The sequence below is a fragment of the Camelus ferus genome, chromosome 10 (genome assembly GCF_009834535.1).
Source record: "Camelus ferus isolate YT-003-E chromosome 10, BCGSAC_Cfer_1.0, whole genome shotgun sequence".
NCBI classification, from domain to species: domain Eukaryota; kingdom Metazoa; phylum Chordata; class Mammalia; order Artiodactyla; family Camelidae; genus Camelus; species Camelus ferus.
In genome coordinates, this window is record NC_045705.1 from 58,983,271 (window position 1) to 59,008,100 (window position 24,830).

At 42.0% G+C, this 24,830-nt stretch overlaps 1 protein-coding gene across 2 annotated transcripts in view; it reads right to left on the reverse strand.

The window, feature by feature from the left end:
- Positions 1–13,192: 13,192 nt before the first annotated feature.
- P4HA3 (prolyl 4-hydroxylase subunit alpha 3) overlaps positions 13,193–24,830 on the reverse strand; it is a 35,188-nt gene continuing 23,550 nt past the window's right edge. Inside the window, exons 9-13 of one of the 2 annotated variants that reach the window (XM_032489344.1) lie at positions 22,437–22,596; positions 19,500–19,562; positions 15,972–16,040; positions 14,616–14,696; positions 13,193–13,827 (exon numbers count right to left, since the gene is read on the reverse strand). In XM_032489344.1, coding sequence (XP_032345235.1) covers positions 13,693–13,827; positions 14,616–14,696; positions 15,972–16,040; positions 19,500–19,562; positions 22,437–22,596 — 508 coding nt within the window. In that variant the 3' untranslated portion in view covers positions 13,193–13,692. Of the gene's footprint in view, positions 13,828–14,599; positions 14,697–15,971; positions 16,041–19,499; positions 19,563–22,436; positions 22,597–24,830 lie in introns of both variants that reach the window. The other variant, XM_032489345.1, reaches the window with a different exon arrangement.

Here is a 24,830-nt window from a genome sequence, read left to right on the forward strand (position 1 = left end):
TTCCTCATCTGAAAAGTGGAGCTCAATAGTATTTACCCCACAGGATTGTAAGGACTACAAAAGTGAATATAAGTTAACAGGGTTTCCCAGTAACTGAAGCAGAGTAGGCACTTTATAAATAGTTCCTAACATGTCACTCCCATATTATACTTATGACCTTCTTTACTCAAAGTGGTCTGTGGGCCAGTAGCATCAGTATGTGGAAGATTTTGTTCCTACCCCAGACCTATTGAGTCAGTACTGATGTACATTCCAACAAGCACATTAATTCTGAGACGTTCTGGTTTAGATGTTCACTAAATTATTTCTCAGTAAATCGTGAGTCCCTAGCAGAGAAGAAAAGTGCCTTTTGTGTGATCTGCACCCCCCCCCCCCACCAAGCCCTTTGGGGTGGGCAGGGGCAGGCCAAGGTCTCTGCTGGGCTCTGAGCCCTCTGTCCACAAGGGGGCAGCATGGTCAAATGTATGCTTTTCGGGGTCCACATCAGCCACTTCTGTTCACCAGGCAAGTCATACCTGTCATTAAAGTTTGAGCATCAGCTAATTCATAGCAACCCTATGAGGTAAGTGATGTTTTCCTTTTACAGATAGACATCAGATCGAAATTTATATAGCTCAGAAGTGTTCATGTCAGAATTCAAACCTAGGTTATTTTCTCTTCATGCTGCCTCCTAGACAGTAAAGGGGACTCTGAGCAGAGGTCATTTTGGTACAGATACCAGACTTAGAAGAGCAAGAGGATGATGACCAGGCTTGATGGATGGAGACTGAGAATGAATGAAACGTTCGTTGAGCTTTGTGTTAGATACTGTGCTAGTCACCTACATCTTTATCCTTTGTATCCTTGTGAGGAAGTATAGGCATTATTATCTCCAATTTATCTTTCATTGTTATTTTTTAAGTTCACATAAATTATTTTTAATTGAAGTATAGTTGATTTACAATGTTGTGTTAGTTTCAAGTGTACAGCAAAGTGATTCAGTTATGCATATTTATACCTATTCTTTTTCAGATTCTTTTCTATTATAGGTTATTATAAGATATTGAATGTAGTTCCCTGTGGTATACAGTAGGTCCTTGTTGTTTATCTATTTTATATATAGTAATGTGTATCAGTTAATCCTAAACTCCTAACTTATCTCTCCCCTGCCCTTTCCCCTCTGGTAACCATAGTTTGTTTTCTATGTCTGTGAGTCTATTTTTGGTTTGTAAATAAAATTTGTATCATTTTTTTAGATTCCACATATAAGAGATATCATATGATATTTGTCTTTCTCTAGCTGACTTACTTCACTTAGTATGATAATCTGTAGGTCCATCCATGTTACTGCCAATGGTATTATTTCATTCTTTTTATGGCTGAGTAATATTCCATTATGTATATATACCACATCTTCTTTATCCATTCTTCTGTCGATGGAGATTTAGGTTGTTTCCATGTCTTGGCTGTTGTAAATAGTGCTGCTATGAACATTGGGGTGCATTTGTCTTTTTGAATTAGAGTTTTTGTCTTTTCCAGATATATGCCCAGAATTGGGATTGCTGGATCATATGGTAACTTTTTTTTTTTTTTTTTTGGTAACTCTATTTTTAGTTTTAAAAGGAACCTCCATACTGTTCTCCACAGTGGCTGCACCAATTTACATTCCCACCAACAGTGTAGGAGGGTTCCCTTTTTTGCATACCCTCTCCAGCATTCATTGTTTGTGCTCTTTTTGATTTATGGGCATTCTGACCAGTGTTTTGATTTGCATTTCTCTGTTAATTAGTGATGTGGTGCATCTTTTCATATGCCTGTTGGCCATCTGTATGTCTTCTTTGAAGAAATGTCTATTTAGGTCTTCTGCCCATTTTTTGATTGGGTTGGTTGGTTTGTTTTTATATTAAGCTGTGTGAATTGTTTGTATAATATGGAAATTAATCCTTTGTCTGTTGTATAATTTGCAAATATTTTCTTCCAGTCCGTAGGTTGTCCTTTCATTTCGTTTATGGTTTTGTTTACTGTGCAAAAGCCTTTAAGTTTAATTAGGTCCCATCTGTTTATTTTTGCTTTTATTTCTATTACTCTAGGAGACAGATCTAAAAAAAATATTGCTGTGATTTATGTCAGAGTGTTCTGCCTGTTTTCCTCTAGGCATTTTATAGTATCCACCAGTCTTATATTTAGGTCTTTATTCTATTTTTAATTTCTTTTTGTATATGGTGTTAGAGAATGTTCTAATTTCATTCTTTTACATGTAGCTGTCCAGTTTTCCCCCAATTTAAAGGCAAGGAAGCTGAATTTCAGAGATGTGAAATGACTTGCCCATAGACATGGCTGCGAGGTGGCAGCATCTTTGAACCTTCTACTGTACCCCAGCAGAGAAAAGACTGTTCATGTATGTTCACACAACATATCTTTAAGGAGCACCTACTATGTGCTGGATGTAACAACATCCTTGTGAAGCCTACAGATCAGCACTCCAAACTCAGAAGAGAATAAAACAGATCCTTGGACCCTATAAATGAAGGATTTCTACAGAGCCAGAAGGAATATATTTGGGTCAAACTAGAGGCCATTCTGTCAGACACGCACACTAAAGAATGTCCAAGGAAAACTCCCCAAAAGAAGAAGGTAGGCAAACGTTGGGGGTAGACACAGATCTAATGGCGGGGGGGAAAGTCTTGAGATTGAGAGGATGCAAAGGCATGAGGAAAGTTGGGCATAACTTGTTGGTGTTTCCCTCTTCTAAACCTACCATTATGAGCATTTATATGCTGATTAAGCAAATCTGAGCACTTTATTTGTGCCTAGCCTCCAGTGGACTTTGGAGACAGAGATAAATGAATAATGAGGCCCTTCAAATGAGCTCATAGTCTAGATAGACCATTACAGAAACAGTGACTACATTGTCCAAAGGGAAGGAGGCAACTATACCTCTTTGGAAACTGGCCAGGGATGGATTCACAAAGTAAGTAGCATTTAAGTTGAGCTTTGAAGCATCATGACAAGGTGGAGGTAGAGAAGGAAGGGAAGTATATTGCAGGGAGAGGGGACAGCATGCACAAGCCCAGGAGACTTGAAAGTCAGTCTGATACAGCTGGAGGATTAGTATGGTTAGTATGGCTGGAGTAGAAGCTGTGACAGGAGAGGCAGCAGGAGACAGGATATAAAGGCCTTGAGTGGTAAGATGGCGAGTTGTCAGAAGTTAAGGAAAGCCACTCTGGTATCCATATAGATGGACTGGCAGGCACCAGATTAGAGGCAGGGGCAGCAGTAAACAGGCAGTGGTAGTCCAGGTAAAAGGCAAAGGTATACTTAACTAGGACAGTGGCTGCAGAGATGAAAGATGGAGAAAGGCTCGATATTTCAGAGGTGGAATGAATAAGACAAACTGATTTGGACAGTGAGGAGCCAAACACCCTTAAGTTGTCATCAAGGGCCTGTCATCAGAACTGGAGGTGGGGAGTTAAAAAGTGAAGACTTTTAACTAGGGAAAAGCAAGAAGACAGTCTACAGCAGGAGTGGAGAAAGCAAACAGCAGTCCTACTCTTCCCTGCAGGGACTGTGTTTTGTTTGTAATCTTCGAGCCAACTCTTCTCCTGCCCCAGCTGGCTGCCCCATCAGCGGCCAGTGTCAACACATTCTCAGTCTGGGTCCAGGGCTCAGAAAGTTATGTAAACCCAGGAGGCTCCCGTATTCCTAGAGCTGGCTTCCTCTCCCAGCAGTTTGCTCGAAAACCCCAGCCTGTAGCCAGGCAAAACCTTGTAAGCTAAGACTAGCCAAGTAGCTGGCCTCTTACAGGTGGATGGAGGGAACAGTTAACCGGGTAGTTAACTGAGTGATGATCGATGATGATACCACATATCAATGGCTAATCAAATGTAAACTTAGAATAACTGACACAATGCACTATATGCCATTTACAAAGCATACTTACAGCCTTTTGAGACCTCACAACTCCATGGAGGTTGTAGGGCAAATTAGTAGTGCCATCCTACAGATGAGGAAATGAGAGCTCTGCTGAAGAAAGTGATTTGCCCAAGGTCACACAATAGCACAATCTGGACTAGGGCTCAGGTCACCAGACTCCCAGACCAGTGCATGTCTTGTCACTCCCGAAGATTCTGGGAAAGAGACAAGGGGCGAGCCAGGTTTGTGAAGAAGATTAGGGCCTGGTGACAGGATACATGCTCCAAGCTCAGTTCAGCCACTTATCAGCTGCGTGACCTTTGGCACATCACTTTGTTTAGAACTTCAGGTTCCTCATTGAAAAAAATGCATTAATAATCCTTAATTCATAAGGTGTCATAAGGGTTAAATGAAACTGAGTATACAAATAGGTGCTTCCTGCAGTGTTGGGATGAAGAGCAGAAAATACCATGGTGCTAAGAAGAAGTGGGATGAATTCATCCTGATTGGGACTCTCAGAGGTAGGGGACATGAAGGCAAAAGCCTTAGATCCAAGGTCCATTGGTTCCCCACTCAGCTATACCAAGTAGGGCTGCTCTCAGGCAGAACAGAATTAGTTTGATTTGATTTGCAGTGCCAATCAAGGACTGTAAACCCTTCTCTGGACTAGGAATGTCCTTCTCAAATATTTAGCACCTTTTTAACTGCAATAAAATATTCATAATATAGTATTTATTATTTTAACCATTTGTACATATATGATTCAGTGGCATTAATTACATTCACAATACTGTGTATCCATCACCACTTACACTCAAAATGTTTCATCTTCCCCAGCATAAATGCTGTACCTACCAAACAGTTCTTCCTTTCGCCCTCTCCCCAGCCCCTGGAAACCTCTACTTTCTGTCTCTGTGAATTTGCCTATTCCAGGTACCTTATGTAAGTGGAATCATAGAATATTTATCCTTCTGTGTCTAGCTTTTCGCTTAGCATAATTCAAGATCCATCTGTGTTAAAGCATATATCAAAATTTCATTCCTCTTTGTGGCTGAATAGTATTCCATTGCATGTATATGCCACAATTTGTTTATCCATTCATCTGTTGTTGGGCTGTTTTCACCTTTTGACCGTTGTGAATAATGCTGCTATGAACGTGGGTGTGTAAATATTTATTTTGAGTCCCTGCTTTCAATTATTTTGGATATATACCAGAAGTGTTACTGGGTCATATGGTAGTTCCATGTTTAACTTTTTGAGGAACTGACAAACCATTTTCCACAGGAGCTGCAGCATTTTACATTCCTATTAGCAATGTATGAGGGTTCCGATTTCTCCACATCCTCTCCAACACTTGTTATTTTCCTCTTTAAAAAAATTATAGCCATACTAGTCACTGTGAGGTGGTACCTCACTGTGTTTCTCTAGTTTTTGCATTCCATGTCAGCCAGATGTGGAGGAAGAGGGTGAGCGGGCTGATCCTGGGCAGAACCCTACAGGGGGCTCTGGAATCAGGCATGTGGGCTGATGCTGGCTGGCCCAGGCACTGGAGGCTTGCCTTGCTTGTCCCTAGGCCTGCAACCCAAGAGCCCAGGGAGCTGAGAGGGAGGAAGGCTTTCTCTGGCCTCAGGCACCAGAGGGCTGATGAGGCTCAGCGGTGACCAGAGAGAGAACTGACTGAGCAGAGGGAGCAGCATAGACTGCCTTGCTCCTCCATGATGAGCCCACTAACAATTCCTATTTCCTTTTTTTGTTGCAAGAGAGTTAAAAATAGAAATTCCAGAGCTCTAGAACCTGGAGAGCATTGTGAGAGTTTCTAGGCTGATGGTATCCCCTAGGGGACTATGTGTAATTTTTAAAAGAATATTTGATAAAATTTTTGAATTGGTAGAGGGGAAAAAATCTGTTTTCTGAAACAGATTGAAAAACACAAAGAGAAAATCTTCTCTCTTGGGTTATGTATCCAAATTTTTAAGACTAGAGAAATTTTTAGGTTTATCAAAAGAAAGTGAGTTTGAGAAACATTCATCTAAGGACTCATTATACACTTGTGAGTTAGGGAGATAAGCTCCCACATCTCTGTAACACACACACACACGAACCTCCTTCTCTTTCAAGGCCTAAATCACATGTCACATGAGCCCATTATACCAGAGATGTAGTGGTGCCCCTTAGGGCTCTTGTGAGATGTTGCCTGTCTTCTTTCCACTAGTCTGGTCATTGTGTGGATTTTCTTCTCTAGGAGCTCTTCAAGGACAGTCAGTCAGAGTCATCCTAGCAACTCCAGCCCCAGCAAAGGGCCTGGCACAGAGGCAACATCAGTAAAGCTTAGTTGAATGAATGAGTGACAGCCACACATGAAATCTGTGCCCATGAAAACACCATCAACGGTTGGTTGATTCTTTTCTATTCTGTCTGCCCACTGTGCTCCTCTTCCAAGAAGCATGATCTCTGAGCTGGGAAATCTGCCTTCTAGTCTTAGCTCCACCACTGACACACTGTGTAGCTGTGGACAAGTCATTTCACCTTTCTGGGCCAGAGAAAGTAACTGCCATCCTCTGGTCCCATAAGATGATAAGTAGATGGACAGGAGGCATGATGGTCATTATTTTTAGTTATGCTCCATCTCAAAATGTGGTGAGAAATAATTTGGGAGTTTGAGATTTGCGAATGTTAGCCACTATATATAAAAATAGATTTAAAAAAAAGCTTTTTCTGTATAGCACAGGGAACTATATTCAGTATCTTGTAATAACCTTTATAAGGTTATTACATGTATATGCATGACTGGGCCATTGTGCTGTATGCCAGAAATTGACACATTGTAACTAACTGTACTTCAATTAAAAAAATAAAAATGTGGTGAGAAAGACAGTAGTTATCTGTGGGGATCCATCTGATCCATGACCTTAAATCCTTAGCCAAATAGACACCTCATTCCTTTGAGATTATATTTTATTTCACCAGGGGCTACCCATTCCAAAAGCAGTAGGCCCTTGGCAGGGACAAAGGAACCTCTGTCACTCAGACCTTAGGGGAAGCAGGCCTATCAAGCATTTGATGGGAAGGGTCATGTTACCAAGGTAGGGACTAAAAGAGGATGGGGCAGAGAGAAAGAAGGGAAAGAGGCAGGCTCTGCTTCCTAGGGGATCCCAAGGTGAAGAAGAGAGAAAAGTTCAGAGAGAAATGTTAGCAGCAGCTGATGGTGGGAGACCTCCCTAGCTCCATATCCAGCTCTGCTTCTAGCTTTGTGAACTTAAGGGATTCTTTTCTTTGAGCCTCCTTTTCCTCCCTCACCAAAATAATTGTTGTGAACAAGATAAGGGAGACAAAATAGCTGGCACAGAGGAGGCATGTTTGTCTCCTCCCTTAGCTGATTGCCTAGTTTTGCTGAATGTTTGGCAGTCTGCAGGCAAATGTCCCTATGTCCCCATGCCACTCTCTCTCCTTTGTCTTCTCCCAGCCAGAGTGGCCAAGGCCCCCAAACACGGGACTCTGAGTGGTTCCATGAAAGGGCAGTTTGTGCTGGCTGCCCTTGGCATTGCTGGACAAGGACCCCCCCCCGAATCAACTTCCTCTTCCCAGACAGCTCTCCTTGCCCCCTTGTGTGTGAATAGGGGACAGGTGAGGTGGCAGCTGCTCCCTGCCCTCTACGGGCATATTCTTACTTTTATATATATATTTTTTTTTTCATTGAAGTATAGTCAGTTTACAATGTTGTGTCAATTTCAGTGTACAGCACAATGCTTCGGTCATACATGAACATACATTCATTTCATATTCTTTTTCACCATAAGTTACAAGATATTAAATATAGTTCCCTGTGCTATACAGTATAAACTTGTTGTTTATCATTTTATATATATTAGTATCTGCAAATCTCAAAATCTCAATTTATCCCTCCTCACCCTCTTTCTCCCCTGGTGACAATAAGTTTAAATGCCTGTTTTTGTTTTATAAATAAGTTCGTCCTTTTTTTTAGATTCCACATATAAGTGACATATGGTGTTTTTCTTTCTCTTTCTGGCTTACTTCACTTAGAATGACCATCTCCAGGTCTATCCATGTTGCTGCAAATGGCATTGTTTTATTCTTTTTTATGGATGAGTAGGATTCCATTGTATAAATATATCACAGCTTCTTTATCCATTCATCTGTCGATGGGCATTTAGGTTGTTTCCATGTCTTGGCTATTGTAAACAGTGCATGTATCTTTTTGAATTAAGGTTCCCTCTGGATATTTGTCCAGGAGTGGGACTGCTGGATCATGTAAGTCTATTTTTAGTCTTTTGAGGAATCTCCATACTGTTTTCCATAACTGCTGCACCAGACTACATTCCCACCAGCAGTGTAGGAGGGTTCCCTTTTCTCCCCACCCTCTCCAGCATTTGTCATTTGTGGACTTTTGAATGATGGCTATTCTGACTGATGTGAGGTATTACCTCATTGTAGTTTTGATTTGCATTTCTCTGACAATATTAGTGAGCATTTTCCCATGTGCTTATTAGCCATTTGTATGTCTTCATTGGAGAACTCCTTGTTTAGGTCTTCTGCCCATTTTTGCTTTGGGTCGTTTGTTTTTTTTTCTTATTAAGTTGTATGAGCTGTTTGTATATTCTGGAAAGTAAGCCCTTGTCTGTCTCATCTTTTGCAAATATTTTGTCCCATTCTACACGTTGTCTTTTTGTTTTGCTTATGGTTTCCTTTGCTGTGCAAAAGCTTATAAGTTTGATGGGGTCCTATCTATTTATGCTTTTATTTCTACTGCCTGGGTAGACTTTACAGGCATAGTCTCACTTTCGATTGTGTTCCCGGGGCCACAACATGGAAGCTCTCTCATCCCACTCTAGCCACAGGGTTCCCCTTTCTCCCAGCTCCTGTGATCCTTACAGTGAGCAGCTCACAGCTTTCTATTTGATTATATCAAATTCTCTATTCTTATATTGGCATGTGCTAATTTTGCCTTAAGGGCAGTGAACAGGCCTCCTCATTTTATTGGATTTCCATGGGGCACCTAGCATGGGGCTTGTCACACAAAAGGTGTTCTCTGTACATCTGTGGAATTGAGGTGATTCACTTACATAAGCCAGGAATACCTACACATGACAGGGCTCTTAGCCATTAAACATTAGAGGCATAGAGGATAGACCTTTTCAATGCCTGAGAAACGGCTGGAGAATCCTCTCAAAAATTGTTGCCTCCAAAAGATATTACTGCCAATGGGAACAAAGCAACTACAACAAAATAACATGTAGTGTAGACTACGAGGGCTAGTTAAGATCTTTGGAGACAGACAGACCTGGATTTGAATCCTACCTTTGCCGCTTTATAGCTGTGTAACCTCAGGCAAGTTACACATTCTCTGCCTCCGTTTCTCTCACCTATAAAATGGAGATCATAGTATCTATCTCATCGTGAGGACTGAAGGAGGTAAGTGCACCTCAGTTCTTAGCACGGTGCCTGGCCAATAGTAAATGGTAAATACATTACCGGTGACAATGATAATCGTCATTAACATAAAGAATATTCCATAGATTGAGGCTGGCGAGCAATACATAGTGCAATACCAGGAGGCCAGGCTGGACAAAGCTGTTAGAAAAAAGGGTTGAAGAACAGTGCAAGAAAGAAACAAAATTATAAATAAGCTATGCACCAATCCACAGTCAGTCCTATTTAGAAATAGCTACCTACCCACTAAGTGTGCTTGGGGCCTTACAGACACACCACTTTCTAGCAGGACTAGTCAGAGTTTCTGAGGCATGGAAACTGGTGCAAATATAAAAGAATAAGGCCTTTCCACTCTATAGTTGTGGTGCAGTTGAGGCACATGGCTTTGAAAACCATTGAGTGGAAGAGCAGCGTAAGGGAGACAGAAGACGAGGCCCTCAGGCCAAGCTCTTCCATGTAACCACAGGCAAACCACTGACCATTGCGGGCCTTGCTTTCCACACAACCTGCTCTCCTTTCCTCCTTCGGTAGGTGAGGTTCAAGAGAAGAAGGGCTAAAGTGTTTCAGAAACTAGCATGCTGGCCAAAAGTAGGGTGGTTCTATTCATAGCTCTAGGGACCCTCATTTCCCCCTGTTTGCATGGCCCTGCCTCTCCTTCTGAGCCTCTCCAGACCCTTTCCAGACCCTTCCCATCTTTGAGACTTGGTCAGTCTCTCCTTCCCATGAAGTCTGTGGGGGGCCTTTTACTGCCCTGCCCTGTATCCACCTGTGGCTACATTGTCTTGTGATGATTTGAGGGTCTGGGCAGGGTTAGCATCTAATTCTCTTCCCCATTCCTGGTGCTGGCAAGGGCCTGGCATTGAGTTGGCACCTTGGCAATGTGATTTGAATAAACATATGAAGCCATTCCAACTACCCTAAGCCACTGTGAGCCCTTCTGCTCTTGATTGCAGCATTCAAGAATTCACCTCGTAATGCATGCAACATCTTCACATCGTGCTTAACTAACATTAATTCTGGATGGATTTGTCTTATCCCCCTACTGGCTGTCAGCACCCAGGGACTGCATCCTGTGCCCCCATCACCCTCACAGCACGCTTGGACCTGGGGAGTGCTCGGTACAGAGCTGTTGCTTCATTTGGAGCCAGACAGTTCTTGGGGCTCAGTCACCTGGTCAAGGTATTTGATAATTGCTGCATCTGTCTCAGACATCATGAAAATAGTGGTTCAACACACAAGGTTTACAGCCAGACAGTTGGACCTGGTCAAGCTACCTAACTCTCTAAATCTACCTCCTTATCTGTAAAATGGGGATAATAAGTATACTGACCTTATGGGGTTGGGATGAGCATTAAATAAGGGCTACATGTGAACCCTTAGCATGGTGCCCATCACAAGATAAACTCACCAAGTTCGCCATTGCTCTTATTATCTCAGACCAACCCTGCAATTCTGAGAACGCTGGCTCTGATCTCCACAGCTGTGAAGAAAGGGGAGCAGTGTTGCCCACAGGACAGTAGCATTCTGTCCCAGGCCGTTCCTCTGGCACTGGGGGAGACAGGTCATCGTATGTCCACTGAAGGCTAACATGCACCCCAAAATATGTCACTTTGGTATACTGATTATTTTGAGCTGTAAGTAGTTGAAAAATAACAAATGCAGGAAGGGGCTTTCCCCCCATGCCTGAAGACAGATGCTTCAAAAGGAACTCAACTGTCAGAAATCCCCTCCTTGAGGGTTTCACCAACCAAGAAAGATTTACTCTTACCACAGGAGAGACTACAAGTCGACACAACACCTAGACAAACTCACCAACTATCATCTCTCCCATCTCTGGGCCCATTCTATTAGTGCACTCATCATTCCTAAAAATCCCCCCTTCACCTGCCCTATTAAGATGGTATTTCATTTTGGAGAGGGTATGGAGAAAAGGGAACCCTCCTACACTGTTGGTAGGAATGTAGTTTGGTGCAGCCGCTATGGAGAACAGTGTGGAGATTACTTAAAAAACTAAAAATAGACTTACCATATGATCCAGCAATCCCAATCCTGGATATATATCCAGAGAAAACTAATTCAAAAAGATACATGAACCCTAATGTTCATAGCAGCACTGTTTACAATAGCCAAGACATGGAAACAGCCTAAAAGTCCGTCAACAGAGGAATAAAGATGATGTGGTATATATACAATGTAATATTACTCAACCACAAAAAAGAATGAAATAATGCCATTTGTAACAACACGGATGGACCTGGAGATTGTCGTTCTAAGTAAAATAAACCAGAAAGAGAAAGAAAAATACCATATGATATCACTTATATGTGGAATCTAAAAAAATGAAACAAATTATTTACAAAACAGAAACAGACTCACAGACATAGAAAACAAACATGGTCACTGGGGGAAAAAAGAGGATGGGGAGGGATAAATTGAGAGTTTGGGATTTGCAGGTACAAGCTATTATATATAAAATAGATAAACAGCAAGTTCCCACTGTGTAGCACAGGGAACTCAATTCAATACCTCGTAATAGCCTATAATGAAAAAATATGAAAAGGAATATATATAGTACAACTGAATCACTATGCTGTACATCAGAAATTCACACAACATTGTAAATCAACTGCACTTCAATTAAAAAAAAATGGTAGTTCATCCTGAGCTCTAAGCCACCTCAGAGAGTTACTCATTTTACCCTGGGTATCTCCCATGTATACATGATATATACATGTTAATAAACTTCTGTTTTCCTCCTCTTAATATGTTTTTTATTACAGAGGTTTTGGCTAAGAACTCAGAAGGGTAGAGGGAAAAGTATTTTTCCTCCCTTACATGACAGTAGCTTGGTAAGAAAGAGGGTTTCCAGAATCCTGATGCACTCTGGAAATACTGGGGATATGAGCAGGTGCTCATGGAAGCTCTGCAGGAAGCTGGATATCAGCGCATCAGAACCTTTTCCTTGGGGGCCACAGAGCTCTGGGAAGCAGAAATCCTGAAGTGTATGGTGCAGGAAGGGAGCGGAAGCAGCACAGCACCTAAGCACCTAGTCCTTTACCTGTGTGGCTTCTTTGTGACAAGACAAATGCCCCAGCCCCTGTTGAGGGACCTAAGCCAAGTCACCTGGAATGTTCCCTTTGCACAAGTGCTCAAATATTAGTGACTCATCATTGCAGCGTTAGCTCATGCTAGTCCTGCTGCTGGGCAATGCTTCTCCTCATCAGACTCTGCCTATAAAAATTCTACCTGTCCTCCAAAGTGCATCTCAAAGGAGGCCTTATTCATTTATCCAAAAATATTTGCTGAATGCCTCCTTATTTGAAACAGACCTTTTTCTGGGGATACCAAGAGGAATAAGGAGTGCAGGCAGCCAGGCAAATAAACAAATATTGAAATTCAGTGAGATGGGGGCTACCGTAGAGGCATTTACAAAGTAGAGAGGGGTCTTAAAGCACCTACCGTGCAGGGAAAGCAAGTGACCACAATTAAACAAATGAAGAAAGTCATTTGAGAAAAAAGTTAGGAAGAAAATAAAGTTGGCTAATGTGAATGAAAGGGGCTAGAAATTTGGGTGTCAGAGAAGTCCTCCTGAAGTGACATTGAGCCGAGAGTGGAGTGGGGAGGAGAGCTCGGCCATGGTGGGAACAGCGAATGCAGAGGCCTGAAGAGTTGACAGCGATGAGCGTGGTGATTTTGAGTAGAAAGAATGTCATGGGTCTGGAATGCAGTAAGGGGAGGTGAGCCAAGATGAGATTATAGCAGAAATAAAGTGGTATACTCTGCTTTTTTTTTTCATTCCATATTATAATGTAAGAATGTTCTTGGTTGTGAAAAAAATATGTAAACATTTTAATGACTGTATTAAAACATTTTTAATGGCTGTACTAAAAAAATCATCATATAAAAAAAGAAGAAAGTTACTTTCTACTTTAAAAAAAATCATCACATGAGGTACACTCCGGATACAGAGACACCCCCTGCTCAGTCTTCAGCAGAAGTCGGTGGGCAAAAGGGCAAATGGGGGGTCAGGCACCGCCTGCAGGTGTCCTCACTGCTGCTTCTAGGCCCCTGTGGTCAAGGTTCCAAGTGGCAAAAGCCCCACTGACCAAACCCTGGAGACTGTTGGTATGTCCTGTTCCCAACAGAGTGTCTGAGCTCCAGAAACTTCTCTCTCTCTCGCCTTCTTGCCCCCTCCTTTGTACTGTCCATTCTGCTGTGACTCATGGCTTGAGAAGAAATAATGTAAATTCTCAGGTGTCCCCTGCTAAAGACCACGTCCTTGTCTCCCATTTACAAGGAACAGGCAGTGCTGACTAGGCCCTCCTCCAGAAGCTTGCTCTCCTTTCTCCTCTCTTACCCTAGCTTTTGGCTTCTCTGGAAAGCCACAGGACTCCTCCAGCTTCTCTCTGCCACCATTTTAGTCTTCAGGGCGTGAGCTGCAGGGTCTGCGGAATTCCTGTCCATACTCGTGTATCCACTTGTTGGCCACTGAGGGAGAATGGGGAGGAAGACAGCAGGCTCAGCAGAGCAGACAGTAGCGATGCTCACTCACAGGGTTGTTAATTCCACACCCTTGGCAGTTCATTTGCCTCGCCCTGGTCCCAGCCCTGCTGTGGACTACGAGATGTTGCTTCCAGCAGCCGTAAAGAGCAGAGACCCCTGGAAAAAGTCCCTAGCAGGTCCTGTCTACTACAGACTAATTTTCAAACCCATGGGTACTATGGCTGCTTACCCTTCATATAGCTCCTAAAAGCCCCCCTTCCCCCGGGGTACCACTGCAGGGTAATGAGAGAAAAGGGGTGGATTCTCCTAGCAGAGTTCATCTCAGCACGAAAGTCCCTCTTCTCCTTCTTTTGCTGTCTTCAGAGCTAAGTGCTCTTGGGCATGTATATGATATAAACATGTCCCCTTCTCATTTATCTCTTCCTTGTTTGACCATCTCCTCATGGTGATTGGCGGTTCTCTCCCTGGGCAGGGGACTTGACCTCAGCACCATACTCTTCCTCAGCTGTGCTCAGGAATCAAGACCTATCTGGTGAGGCCAGTAAACTTTTACTGACACCTGCTCTGTGACAGGAGCCTGCCCTTTACAGGATCCCATCTATTAGTGGCAAGTAAGCCAGAATCCAGTCACCTCAATATAATGTGGCACTGTTATGAAGCTTTTGGAATGAAAAGGCTATGCTATTTTCTATCCACCCCCTATATAACTACCCTAAACCCCTCACCCCATTCCTATGTCCAGAAAGGCAGGCCTTACCCCACTTATCTCCTACCAGGACAGGACAGCCAGCATGAAGTGTGTCACCATCCCCTTCACCACTTCTGTGCAAGTTCCACCAAAACAGTGCTGCATTCTGAAAACAAGATCCCCAGGAAGGATTAGACCAGAATCTCAGTCCTTTGGAAGCATTTACTGAGGACAAATACATGCATTATCATTAAACAAGAAAACCATCCATGCAGATCAGGGGAAATAAGAAAATGGTATAAGTTGCCATTTACTCATCCTTTACTCATACATCACTTATCGAAGGCCTGCTCAACAGGCCCTGAGAATGCAGAGACAAATCATGTCCCATTGTGCTGTTAGGGAGCTTGTAGTCTTGTGGGAGAGATGGACATAAAAACACACCAGGATGAGACAGTGTGACAAGTGCTGGGGGAAAGGTGAGCACAGGGTGTCAATTGGATCACTGAGGAGAGATACTCAGCAAAAAGCGCAAGGTGGAACAAACTATTCCTCACAACTAAGAACTTAATTCAGATGCTTACCCTTCCTTAGGCACTTCCTAATAACACCCCCCAGGAAGCAGGCATCATCATAATCCCCACCTTAACATCAAGGAAGTTGAGGCTTAGGGGCTTTAAGTCATACAACCAAGAAGGAGTAAATTCGGGACTCAAACCCAGACGTTTTGACTCCAAATCTTGTATGTTCTCTCCCCCTCCATACTCAGTTTCTTCCCCCTATACGCTTACGTTAACCTTGGCCAACCCCCTGAGTTCTGATAGATATCCAACACTTACTTATTGAATGCTTAGGATGTGCTGGGCACTGTGCTGAGTGCTCCATGGCATGACCTTAATTAACCTGTCTTCGTTTCATTCCTTAATTAAGAGCTGCCATCCCTGATTGATCTGACATTTAGGGGAAATATTCATTCATTAAACAAACCTCTTACAACATTAGCCCTCCTCTGTGCCTCATCTGACTTTATAGCATGGGTTACTGCCTGTTAACTTCTCTGTGAGCTCCTGGAGGCAAGGACTATGAGTTTTCCTTGGTGCCCTCAGTGCCTCCAGCCCTCAATGTTGAACGAATGGCTAAAGGGACCTGTTGAGGATCCAGAGGGGAGTAAAAGTGAGTTCTCACCTTTGAGGAGTTCTGTTGTAATGTATAGGCGGACAGGGAACCATCTACTTGTAGTAAGTGTAAATAAAATGAAAAATACAGGCACGAATAACATGCCGTAATCAAGAAAACTGAGGGATTATCTTTGATTCTGGGGATCAGCCCAGCCTTTTTATCCCCCCTCCCAGGAATAAGCTTGCAAGCACAGACAGCATGAAAGCTAGGGTGTTAGTTCTGCACTCTTAAAACCATGTGTCGGGATCAGACCCCCACTTACCTTGACCACAGGAACGCTGAAGTTGCCATAGATGAAGGCTGTGGCTCCTCCAGCTTCCACAGAACTCAGCTACAAGACCAGAGAAAAAGCCAGGGTTGAAACAGCCCGACTGCCCTACTCTGCCCTCCCTGACATCTGATGTCATTTTTGCATAGATTTCCTCCTGTGTGCCCCCATTTCATCTCTGAGAGAAATACTTCTGGAAAGACTAACACCCAGTTTAGGAATTAAGAGAGGCTACTCAGTGGCATTGGTGTTTGCCTGCAGGGTCACTGGAGGACAACCTTTAGAAATTAACCCTTTCTTTACCCTTCCAGCTAACATCTTAGTGAGGACTGCCATAAGTAGATTCAAACTTTGAGACCCTCAGGAAGAAATATAGTTTATATCACAATCTAAGACACACACACACACACACACACACACACACACACACACACACTTGCTCCTGAAGTAAAAGTTTCATAAAACATTCTTACTACATGAGATACCTTCTGTTATTTCCATTTTTTTAAATTCTATTCTAGTTCAGATTTCTTAAATGCTGACCAGATCTACTAAATTGATTTCACAGCCCACTAATGGATCATGACCGGTGACTTACAGAGCACTGTTGAGACTACAATGATTAGTTTTGAAATTTGGGCATCACAGGAACTACTGATTGCACCTTTGGTGTGTTTCCCAGATCCCCCAGCCCCTCTCTAGGTAATCTCAGCTAAGGCGTTTCACCACTGGAATATCCTAGAATTATGGATGTGCTTTCTTAATATAAAGAGTTTTTTTCTGATTATCAAAGAAATACATGATAACCTAAATATTTTGAAAAATTCAGGAACATATTTTAAAATAATACTATTTATCATCTTACCATCCAGAGAACAAAAGCACTGTTATATTTTAATTGTAATAGTTGACATTTACTAAGCACTGGCCATGAGCACTGACCATATGTTAGGCATTATACCAAATCCATACAAATATATTATCTCGCTTATTCCTCACAACAAATACATCATCCTCACTTATTCCTATGAGTCAGGATTGTTGTTATTCACTTTCTACAGATGAGGAAACTGAGTCTCAGATTAAGTGCTTCACAAAAGGTCACGTAACTCCTCGGCCGACTGAGCCGGGACTGCAGCGGAGCCAGGCTAGCTGACTACAGAGTCCCTGCTTATGACCATTATGCTACATTCTTGAATTAGGTTATTTCCAAATGTTTACTATTACAAATAACACTGCAAACATCTTAACGAAATTGTTTTTTCATTTTAGATTTCATAGGAAAGAGTATGAGCATTAGTAGTACTGGGTCAAAAGTATACAAATGTTCAATACTTTTGCTACATACTGCTAAATTATTTTCTAACCAGCAGCATGACCCACCCTGGCTGACTGTCTACCAGAACATTCAGGGTTCCCACCTTATTCACCTGTGTCACAGAGCAAGGGCTATGGGAGTTAGGATGCTGGCACTCATAAGAGGAATCTGAGCTGACTTGGTGATTCAGAACCTGGAATGGGCAGTGGTGATTTTTAGCATATCTTGTCCTCCCCTGGTAGCCCTTTGGGAAGGGCGATGAGAGCAACAATTTGCTCCTTGTATTCAAGTAACTAACAAACTGGACGATTCTATTCAAACCCCTACTGTCAGCCGCTGTGGGTGTAAGCAAGATACAGCGGGGGGGAACCTGTGCTTTCACAGTGGAGTGGGAAGGGACGACTTACCCAGCAAGTTGAAAAGAGAATCTGATCTGTGTGCTACAAAGCTCTCAGTTTGTGATATTGGTAGAGGGGAGGGAAATCTTCCCTCTGTAAACTTTTCATGGTTTTGTACTGGGACTGATCTTATATCCCATCTGAGCAGAAAATCACTAACCTGATTTCAACTCAATCCTCTACTTCTTAAAGATTATCTTCCCCCTACAATATTACTTTTATGTTTTCCATATACCTTCTCTCTTGTCTTTAGACATATTTATGATGGTGTTAGCCCGAACCTGAAGATGGAGGAATTGGGCATCACCTCGCACTTCCTGAGTCCCATGACGCTGGTGCAAGTATGGGGGCCTATACTTGCTTTCTGGGATACAGCACAGACACATGTTGTCTGAAACTTTAGAGAGTATCCCCTTACATTATTTCATCAGATCCTCATGACAATCCTGTGAGGAGGCACAGGGCAAGAAAATGAGCTACACACAAACACACTTGCATTTGCTATTTAAAATCGCTGGGCTCTTGCATCCATGCTACACTTACCAAAGTAACTGGGCCTCTGGAATCAGGGAATCAGCTGCAGGAGACATTAGGAGGATAAAGAACAGAGAGATACTGGCCCACAGCTATCCTAGTCTTTGGTTGATAATGTTCTTCACTGCCTCTGACCTCCCATACCAGCTTGAGTCATCAACCAGAAATGTACCAGCTGCTGATCCAAGCTGCATCCCCAGCCCAAAGAACTGACGTCCGCTTCCCTCTGTGCCTGATCAGAATGGTCAGAGTGACCACAGGAGGCCAGACACCACTGGCAGTGGCAGCCTTCCAGTTCTTCAGAAAAGTCAAAACCGAGCCACAGGAAGAAACATGTAGGGATTGCCAACATTAAGACTATAGAGCACCGACTGGCCTCTGACTGTCCTTTCTTGGCTGCACTGTGGAGGTGAGTTACAGCACTAAGAAAAAAGAGAATGCTAGGGTGGGGTGTCTGCTATTCTAATGGGCCTGAAACCAGGACTTCCTCTTAGGGTGTTATGTAGAGCACTTATATTTAGCATGTTTATCCCTTCATTTAACAATAATACACCTCTTATAATTTAAGTGACAGATGATTGAAATTACGACTTGTCCATAGACTTGTCTGTAAACCCACATGATATGAAGACAAGAGGATAGGTGAGATGATGAAAACTGGCTCCAAATCCTGTAGGCTTAGGTCAGAAATTAGGAGAGGAGGCCAATTTATTTTTTATGGGGGCGTAATGTAGATTTTACCAAAGAATTTGGAGGGGAGATAAGGAAGAAAAATTTCACTACAATTAAGAGAGCCACACACTGAATTTCTCTCTCAGCACCTCTGTTCTTCCCTCTCGTGATCCCTGCTGCTTCATTTCTCACCTCTCTTTCCCCTCACAGCGCCACAGCCTCAGCTATGGGTCTGTGCTTTTCAATACCAACTAGTCTATGGGGCCTCAAAGAGAGACTCTCACATCCCCGTCCTGTGTTGTTCAGGTCCCAGGATCTCCTGGCCAACCCCACTTCCCATCCTAATCACTGCTGATGACAAGGTCACATTTAGGTCTACACAATGTAAGTAAGCTCCTTGAGGGCAGGAGCTGACATGTATTTCTTTGTACCTCCTATAGTGCCCAAGACGAATGCTGTATGAAATTCAAACACATCCCGGAGATTTTGGTGCTATAAACTTCATATAAAATCAAAATCTGCTATTGCTTTAAAAAACCATAAAATAAAAGAGATATAGTCATGAAGTAAGTAGCCTGGTCCCTCCAGAGCAAGACTCACATAGATCATAAATGTTGCAACTCGGTTCCCAGACTTCATTCTGTACAGTGGGCTGGTTGGTGACTGAGACAAAAATAGAACATACCATTATTTTATGCAGATGGCACCAGAGTGACAACCAGGATTCCACCACAATACAGGGAGGAGAGAAATGGGGTGTCACAGATGGGATACAGACTTGAGCTATACCTAGTCAAGTATGTGCCCATCTTTGCTGGCAGGTACTCAATACACTGTTTGTTTTTTTAACCAGTTTATTAGATACTCATATAAGTGAATTATATACTAATCAAACAAAATTGCTTGTCAGTAGCGAAAGTCCTATGTGAGGGGTTAATTGCACGTTTACATTCTTATTGGTATAACTTAGTATATAAAATACCATAGATAATTATTCTGTAAAAATACCAAGTCTTAAAACTGGAGTTCCTGATTATTTGCCAAAAAGACAAACTCTTGTCATAGAACAGTTAACTGAGATATAATTCACATGCCATAAAATTCAATCATTGTAAGAGCATTTTTCAATGAGTTTTAGTAAATTTTAATAGTTGTGCAGGTATTCCCATCATCCAATTTTAGAAAGCTTGCATCAGCTGAAAAAGTTCCCTTAGGTCAATTTGCCCATTCCCACCCCCAACTCTGGGCAACCACTGATCTGCTTTCTGTCTCTATAGTTTTGTCTTTTCTAGAAATTTTATATAAATACAATCATAAATATGTAGTCTTTTGTTGTTGGCTTCTTTCACTGAGCATAGTGTTTTTAAGGTTCATCTATGTTGTTGTTTGTATTAGTAATTCTTTTTTTTTTTTTTTTTTTTGTAATTGAAATATAGTCAGTTTACAATCTTGCATCAATTTCTGGTCACAATGTCCCAGTCATGTATATACATACATATATTTGTTTTCATACTCTTTTTCATTAAAGGTTATTACAAGATATTGAATATAGTTCCCTGTGTCATTTCTTCTTAATGCTTAGTAGTGTTCCATTGTGTGGACATAGAAAAATGTGTTTATTTATTCACCTGTTGATGAACTTTTGGGTTGTTTCCAATTCTTGGTTATTACAAATAAAGCTGCTATAAACATCTTGTACAAGTCTTTGTATGGACATATATTTCCTTTTCTTTGGGGTAAGATACCTAGGAGTAAAATGGCTGGATCATATGTAGGTGTATGTTTAACTTTTTAAAAAACTGCCAAACTGTTTTCCAAAGTGTCTGTACCACCTGACATTCGCATCAGTGGATTCTGAGAGCTCCAGTTCCTCCACATCCTCAACACTTGATATGATCTGTCTCTTTTATTTTAGCCATTCCAATAGGAGTGTGATACTATTTCACTGTGGTTTTAATTTTCATTTCCCTAATGATGTTGATCATCTTTTTCATGTGCTTATTAGCCATTCATTTATCTTCTTTGGTAAAGTGCCCATTCAAATAATCTATTTGATTATTAACCTATTAAAATAATAATTCAAATAAGCCCATTTTAAAATACTGAGTTATCTAATTATTGAATGATAAGTTTCTTATATATTTTGGATGTAATCCTTTATCAGATACATGATTTCTCCTGGTTGGTGACATATCTTTTCATTTTCTAATAGTGTTTTTGAAAAGCAAATTATTTTAATTTTGATGAGGTCCAATTTACCACTTTTATTTTTCTTTTATGATTCATGCTTTGGTAGACTATCTAAGAAATCCTTGCCTGACCCATGGTCACAAAGATTTTTTCTATGTTTTCTTTTAGAAGTTTTATAACTTTGCATCCTACATTTAGGTCTATGATCCATTTTGAGTTAGTTTTTGTATATGGTGAGAAGGGTCTAGAGTTGTTACAGTTATTATTATTTTGCAGATAGACAACTTTTCCAACCATTTGTTTAAAAGACTATCTTTTTGGATACAAATTTTATTTACAAGCCAGAAATAGACTCACGGACATAGGAAATAAACTATGGTTATCAGAGGGTAGGGGAGGATAGATTAGGAGTTTGGGATTAACAGATGCACACTACTATATATAAAATAGATAAACAACAAGGACCTACTATACAGCACAGGGAACTATATTCAATTTCTTGTAATGAGCTGTAATGGAAAAGAATCTGAAAAAATACATATGTATGTATGTATATGTATAACTGAATTGTTTTGCTGTACACCTGAAACTCGCATTGGAAACTGACTACACTTCAAAAAAGAATTTTAAAAAAAGGCTATCTTTTCCTCATTAAATTTCCTTGGCACCTTTGTCAAAAATCAATTGACCATGAATGTGTGGGTTTATTTCTGGACTCTATTCTGTTGCACTGACCTACGTGTCTCTCCTTACACCAATACCACACTGCGTTATTCCTGCAGCTCTATTATTAAATTTTGAAATCAGGTAGTGTATGTTGTCCAACTTTGTCCTTCTTTTTCAAAATTGTAATGGCTGTTCTAGGTCCTTTTCTTTCCATATACATTTTGTGAACAGCTTGTTGATTTCTATAAAAATAAACCTATAATTTTGATAAAGTTTGGGTTGAATCTATAGATCAATTCTGGGGAGAGCTTTTTAATCCTCAGAAATTATTTGCTGAGTACCTGTTAGCAAAGATGGGCAGTTGAAATCATGAGGAATGAAGAGTAACTGGAGGAAGGACAATTTTCACTAGGAAGTTCCTGAGTGAAGTAAGACAGAAGACTTCATGCAAGAGCACATTCTTCTCCCCACTAGCAAATTTTAGAGAGAGGGATGGTGACATATGAGAAATGAGTCAGCAGCAATCAGCCTGAAACCAAGGTTTTCAGATCTACCTAGAACAAAAACCTTTATTCTAAGATTAGAATGAACTTTGGGGGCTCTATAGGAGCTCTGCCTCAGAGAAATAAATAATACCCTGGTTCCCTACCCCAGGAGATTGGTCACTGACCCCATAGTTACCGTAGCATGGTCGAAGTGAGGCTCATAGTGCCCTCCGATTCCATAGTTTACCACCTGGAGGTACTCTGCGTAGGGAGGCTGGACGTCAAGGCCTGTGAGGGCAGCAATGCGATGGTCAAGGGTCACCAGCATTGGGTCAACAGTGTCCTTCAGCCAGGCACTAAAACACACCACAGATTGGAGCATCAATGATTTGATTCCAGAAACAACTAAACATCTGTGACTGACTGAATGAATGCCAACTGCAGAAGGAAGGGAGTGGGGGAGAGAGGACAGGAGGACAGACATGAATACCTAATACCTGCTCACTTTCATGTTAAGTTAGCCCAGTCCACTTGGTGCTCTGTCTCAACATTCACAAGTTCATTCATTCAACAAACATTCTCTGAGGACTACTGAACTCCAGACCCTGTGCTAGGTGCTGTGAAGAATGAAGGGTCACATCACCAGGCACTGGGAAACAAAGAGAAGTAAGACAAAAAAAATCTGTCTTTAAAAACGCTGTTTTAGAGACATCTCAACAGAGGAAGCTGGGTGCAACTGGAAAAGATTCAGAGTAGTAAGACCAGTCCCGGATCCTCTAGGGGACCCTATATCAGGCACTTAACCTTTAGCATCTCTAAGGTTCAGTGTATTCATCTATAAAATGGGGGTGATAATAATATCTACTACACAGATTTATGAAGATCATGACAGTCAATGCTTACAAAGATGCTTTGGAAGCTGTATGTTAGTGATTGCTGTAAAAGACAGAAAAATCTCTGCTCTTCTGCTCTACTCCAAGACAAACCAGGATAGGTCAAAGGCCAAGAAGCAAAGTTCAGTCTCCTTCCCTGAACGTCTTGTTGAGGTTCTGACAAAGTGGAGGATTTGGGATCAGAATTGTAGGTCCTTGGGAAGTGAGGAAGTGCTCCCCAACCGCAGCCAATGAGCCTCTGGGGGAGATGATGAGGGCTCTGAGGGGAAGTGCTTTGGCATGTCTGGGAAGACCACTTCTTTGGTCTAAAAGTGATGGATCAATTTGTTCATTCTTTGGTATAGAGTGCGTACACAGTGCTATGCTATGGGCTCCTAGGTTTACAAAGATACCCAAGACGAAGCTATTGTGCTCAAAGGGCTCATGAGAAAAGACACACAAATATAACTGAGTACAGATCAAGGTCGAGTGAAATATGAGGACCAGTCTTTAAAGCAAAGTGCTGGGGAGCATGAAGGAAGGAGACATTAATTCTGACTGGGCCACTGAGGTAAGATGGACATACAGGCCAAGTTTTGAAGGGTGCATATCACTTCAGTAGATGGGAAAGGCATAGGGGTATTCCAGGCTGAAGAAAGAGCATAAGCGCAGACGTGGAAGGGTGACAATATGTACTGTGTACCAATACAAAAGCATCTGGTCTATGAGAGAAGCAATGGGAAATACGGCTAGAAAGGTGGGCTCAGGGCATGTCGTAGACAGCTGAGGACACTGTGGTCAGGAAGCTGGTCTTTGTGGATAACAAATAGTCAGTGAAGGTTCGTGGACAGGAAAATGACTTGGTGATTAGGAGTTTACTGTGACCTTTGAGGGACCAGTTCCAGTGAAGCTGTGAGGACAGAACCAAAATTCAAAGGGGTGCAATGGGATGGGAGGGGAGTCAGAGGAGGCAGTGAAGGTGTCAGTTTCTTTACCTGGAAAGGAAAGAGAATACCACCTATTCCTGCAAAAGCAATGAATCTAAATAAAAGGTTAATTTTTCTCTGTGACACTACAATGTCCGAAAGGTTAGAAGAGCAATGAAGCTGAAGTTATACAGACCTTTCAAAACTTAGAAAATAAATCCTAATGTAAAAGGTCCCAAAATGTATCAGACTAAACGAGTTAAGCCAAATGATTCTGAATCAAAGCTTTCGTCACTCACCTCACTTCCCAGACAACAAAACCATCCACCCAGCCTGAGGTCTGGCCTCTCCCCAAGGATGTCGTCACTATCTCCCACAGCTCCAGTGGGGACCCTCCTCTTACTGTTTCATCCATCCTGTCATTATAGCATTAACCAAGGGCTGCAGTGGGGGTGAGCAGGGGGGGAGGGGCGGGAATATGGCTGGGCTCTCACAGCTGACTCTGCCCCTCTAGAGAAGGCGTCAGGTCCAGAGATTCTGGCCATCTGTCTTGCCTGAACAGTGGCAAGCTGTGCTTTGAATGAGTCAGGAGGTGGGGCTGGAATCTTGTAAAGTTGAAATCCAAATGGAGACAGGACTTTTTCTCTGGAAAAGCAGTCCTGGTTGGGAGATGAACTACACACTTATTTTTCAGTCTGGGGCATAGGAGCTTCTTCAAGTCTTTCCTTAGTGGCCTCAGACCATGTAACAACCTGTGAAAGGCCCTTGGGTGAAGGAAGTGGAAACTGCTCC